Below are 5013 nucleotides of genomic sequence, written 5' to 3'. Positions count from 1 at the left end.
CACCGTGGCCTTGTTGGAGAGGGAGGCGTCGAGCTCAGTGGAGATGGTGGCACATAGGGCCTCCAGTGCTCGGCGATCATCATCACAGTTGACACCGCTGATGTGTACCGCCTCCCACAGCCGTTGGGCCTACAGTTTGACCTTCATCAGTAGGCTCTACTCATGGTAGTTTGACTTGGTAAGCATCGGCCATGGTGTTCCCTCTCTAAAGTCATGATAGACCATGTGCAGCACTGAGGAACGCCCATGGTGACCATGACACCGCTCTGCTGATGGCATCTGGTGGCGGTGCCTATCTAGGCTACGCGATCCTCCAATAGGCTCTGGCTCCTGCTCCATCTCGGCTTGTAGCGCTGTAGTGGCAGCCACCACGGCCAGCGCCATAGCTGCTGCCTCTATGGTAGCAAGGTGTGCTGCACTGTCTCTGGCTCTGGCTCCTGCTGTGTCACTGTCGAGGTTAGTCACCGCACCGGTGGCGGCACGTGCTCTCGTGATCTGGCTCTTGATGGACATGATGCTCGCTCACCCAAGAACCCAAAGGCTCTGATACCAATTGTTGGCCCAAATAGATCTTAGATTTAGATTGGGAACTACCAGAGGGCAACTTAGCCCTTGGCCACTTGGATTGAAAGGAAATGCAATGGCTTTATAAGCAAAGGAGACTCCCACTTGCCCTTTATAAGCAAAGGGGACTCCTGCTTGCCCTTTATAAGCAAAGGGGACTCCCACTTGCTACAACATATTCTAACCACTAAAGTGGATGCTGAGTATATTCCTAACACTAGGCTTGGAAGCCAAGGAAAGTAAAAGTGTAGGAAAAGTAAGATACAAGTGCTTTAGCACTAGGCTTATCTATCAATTCTCCCCCTAAGCCCTGTGCTGAGCACTAGAGGTGATCTGCTATAGCCCAATCCTCTCCCTCATCTCCTAGAACTTGGACTTCCCTGGCGACTTGGTGAGAATGTTAGCCAGCTAATCAGTAGTGGCAATGTGGTTGGCCTTAATGCTCCCATCCTCCAAGCAATCCCTAATGAAGTGATACTTGATGCGAATGTGCTTGCTACTTTTGTGGAAGACAGGGTGCTTGGCCAGAGCTAGAGCAGACTTGATGTCCACCTTCAGCTCAACCACATCCACCTTCCTACCAAGGAGCTCTACCAACATCCTTGATAGCCATAGCGCCTAAGTTGATGTAGTGATGGTGGCGATGTACTCCACTTCATAGCTTGAGAGAGCCACCACCTTCTGCTAGAGGGACTGCCAACTGACCAAGCAATCACCGAGGAAAAACATCATCCTGGTTGTGCTCTTGCTAGTGTCCACATCGTCGATGAGGTCGCTGTTGCAGTAGCCGATGAACCACGCTTTAGCACTAGGCTTATCTATCAGTCCCAATTGTGACCAAGACAAAGAAACCATTGGCCATTTGCTACTATCCTATATTTTTGCTAGAGAGTTTTGGTTTAGACTACTGTATGTTAGATAATCTACTGCTAGCCCCATTCTCTCCTTTGTTGCTGCTGCAGAGTTGGCACTTGGTCAGCTCTACTGACTCCTGTTGAGGTATTGCAATAGGACATCACCTCCTTGTACAAGCTAGTACACTAGATAGTAGTGGCATACATTAGCCATACTTAGTAGTTGAGGCTGATCTCAGCCATGTATTAGTAGTGCATGTAGTTGGTGTACTAGTGTAGCTAGTAGAGGTACTAGTTCTATGTATAGCTAGGACAATGCAATGAAAATGGCAGTTTAGTTGCTGCACTTTCATGCGTGTGTGTTGTGTAGTGCTCTGTTCTCACCTCTTCTTCTACCTCTAACCATGAGTGTGAGTGTGTGTGTGCTGGTGAGCTAATTGCTCATCCATGCAGTGAGTCCAGGGGTCAAGAAGTGGTATCAGAGTCCGGTGATCACTAGCGGCAGGGCAAGATGATGAGATGGCGACAGCATAGGGTGGTGAAGCTAGGACTCTGCCACAGTGGTTGCATTCGCCTGCGTGCTAGGAGATCGTCATGCAGAGGATAGTGTGGGAAGTTGGCAAGGCCAACTAGCTAGTCCTCACCCGCACCAACTACAGCGAGTGGGTAGTGCTGATGAAGGTCAAGCTCAGAGCACAAGGAAGCTATGGCAGGCCATCGAGGAGGGCGCTATGGATGAGGAAGAAGATTGCTCGATGATGGAGGCAATCCTCTCTGTCGTGCCTCACAAGTACGTGGAGTCGCTGGGGACCAAGGACTCTACCAAGGCCTCCTGGGATGCCCTCAAGGCCATGTGCATCAGCTCTAATTGAATGAAGAAGGTGAAGGTGCAGCAGCTGAGGCGGGAATACAAGGTGCTAACATTCTGTGATAGGGAGGCAGTGGAGGACTTCACGCTCTGGCTACAAGTTCTCATTAGTTAGCTAGCAACGTCGACATCACCATCACTGACAAGGAGGCAGTTGTCATGTACTTGCGAGTCATGCCCGCCATGTACGTGTAGATCACACTCTGAATCGAGACGTTAATTGACCTGGCCATGCTCTCACTCGAGGACGTGATAGAGCGCTTGAAGGTGAAGGAAGATCACATGAAGACGGGCCCCCCAGAAGAAGGATGATGATGATGCATCATGTCCGATCAACAAGGATACTTGCCAACACTATGAGAAGATAGGCATTGCACTCGGGATTGTAAGAATCCCAAGAAGGAGGAGGAGGAGGCACACCTTGTGTAGGCGGAGTTCTATGCACTGAACAATGTCAAGGAGCAACCGGTATTGAGGAAGGAGCTGACGACTACCAAGCAAAGGAAGTATAGCATCCTCCTCGACAAGTTGCATGCCCAAGTCCACCTCGGACGCTTGGGCGGCGGCATGGAGCAGAGGTGGTACCTAGACTTCGGTGCCAGTAAACACATGACCAATTCTAGGGAGGCATTCTCAGAGTTAGATGGTGGCATGACAGGCTCCGTGAAGTTGGCAATGGCTTGAAGGTGGAGATCCATGGCCATGGCACTGTCATCTTCCGATGCCAGAATGGGGAGCACCACGCGCTAATGAACGTCTACTACATCCCTTAGCATCGCTCGAGCATCGTCAGCATCGGCCAATTGGATGAGCATGGCTGTGAGGTCTTCGTCAATAGCTGTGTCCACCACCCTACCGGTGGTCCTCTAGTTGGCGCACTCAGTGGGCCATGAGGGCATGCAGAAGACCTTGTAGCGCCTTCGCCAAGACTTCTTCATCGAGCATGATTGTCAGCTTGTGTGCGAGTTTGTCAGCAACTACCTCACTTATCAGCGCAACAAGACAGAGAGCCTCTAACTGCCTGGCCTGCTCCAACACCTCAACGTGCCCTCCTAGGTCTGGTCGTACGTGCTTGATTTCATCAAAGGGCTACCGCGCATCCATGACAAGAGCGTCATCTTGACGGTGGTTGATTGATTCTCCAAGCACGTGCATTTCATCGCCCTAAGCCACCCTTACACCACCGCATCGGTCGCCAAGGCCTTCTTCGACGGCATCATCAAGCTCCATGGCTTCCCCACCTCGATTGTCAGCGACCACAACCTCATGTTCACGGGGAATGTCTAGCTAGATATCTTCAACCTCGCTGATGTCAAGCTACGGATGAGCACCTGTTTCACCCACAAACAGACGGTCATTCCAAGGTGGTGAACAAGACCATTGCCATGTATCTATGGTGCATCACCGGTGACCAGCCGCGCGTGTGGCTAGATTGGCTCCCTTGGGCTGAATATTGCTACAACACTTCCTATCATTTTGCGCTCTAGACTACGCCATTCGAGGCAGTTTATGGCCAGTCACCGCCCGTCCTTCTGCCTTATACTGCATGGTCAGCATGCACGGACATGGTTGATGCACTTGTGCGCGAGCGTGACTCGTTCCTTGCAGACGTGTGCGATTGTCTGCTGCAGGCCTAGGAGTACGCTAAGAAGAACTATGACGTTCATCATCTACAATTGGAGTTCGCCGTCAACGACTAGGTGTGGCTTCGTATTCTCCATCGCCCAGCTCAGTCCTTGGTGCCGGGGCCACGTGGCAAGCTCGGTCCATGCTTCGCTGGTCCGTTCCAGGTGGTGGAGCGCATCGGCCCGGTCACCTATCGTCTACGTCTACCGAACGGTGCCCGCATCCACGACGTGTTCCATGTTGGCATCCTGAAGCCATTCTGTGAGACTCCGCCAGCTGCGACACCGGTTCTTGTGCCGCTCCACCACAGGCGCCTACTCCATCGTCCCGTGCGTGCACTGCACGCCCAGTTGTGCCGCGGCATTTGGCACGTGCTTATTCAGTGGGAGGACATGAACGACGCCGAAGCGAGCTGGGAGCCCGTTGACGAGTTCAAGACTCGCTTCCCCTCCTTCCAGCTCAAGGACGAGCTGTTTGTTGAGGGGGAGTGATGTTATGGTGGGGAACTTCTACCAATGCCGCAAGAAGAGCCGTGGCATGGCGCGCAGCTCGATGCACCTGGACGCTCTTCAGCGCATGCGTGTTAGTTATCAGGATCCAATGGTTTAGGAGTGTGAGTCCCTTTGATTATTTTCCCTTAATGTTAGCTGAGGTTTGTTAGGATTGGTGTACAAGTATTGAACACTTGTGCTTAATGAAGTTTAGCCAGAGATTGAGTTAAGTCTCTCTCGCTCTTTGGTGCCCTAGATCACTCTCGTTTATATCTCCCCGACGCCGAAAACAACGTCGCAGCCTCGCTGCCGGGGTATCAAGCCTCACCCTCCGACGTCGCACTCCTACCCTCTACACAACAACCCTAGCTCCAACACTCGGTGCTGAAAGCTCCCACATAAGGTGGGTCTAGCGAAGGGAATTCTTTTTTTTTTGAGCCATAGGGGAAGGGAATTCTAGGCAGCCATTACTTTGCCCCTCCGTCTAGAAAAAAATGCAATTCTAGCTTTGAACCTGGACACGACGTGTGTCCAAATTTAGAGCTAGAATTGCATTTTCTTTTGACAGAGGGAGTAGTTTGCAAGGAGGCTCATTGGGACCCAGGACATC

At 51.7% G+C, this 5013-nt stretch overlaps 1 protein-coding gene across 1 annotated transcript; it reads left to right on the top strand.

The window, feature by feature from the left end:
• Positions 1 to 3851: 3851 nt before the first annotated feature.
• LOC136524197 (uncharacterized) lies at positions 3852 to 4403 on the top strand. Its single transcript, XM_066517653.1, has 2 exons — positions 3852 to 3906; positions 4015 to 4403. The coding sequence occupies exons 1-2, from the start codon at positions 3852 to 3854 to the stop codon at positions 4401 to 4403; spliced, it is 444 nt and encodes a 147-aa protein (XP_066373750.1).
• Positions 4404 to 5013: the final 610 nt, after the last annotated feature.

The sequence above is a fragment of the Miscanthus floridulus genome, chromosome 18, assembly GCF_019320115.1.
Source record: "Miscanthus floridulus cultivar M001 chromosome 18, ASM1932011v1, whole genome shotgun sequence".
NCBI lineage: Eukaryota > Viridiplantae > Streptophyta > Magnoliopsida > Poales > Poaceae > Miscanthus > Miscanthus floridulus.
Note: the sequence above shows the minus strand (reverse complement) of the source record. Positions and strands in the feature narration are given on the sequence as shown.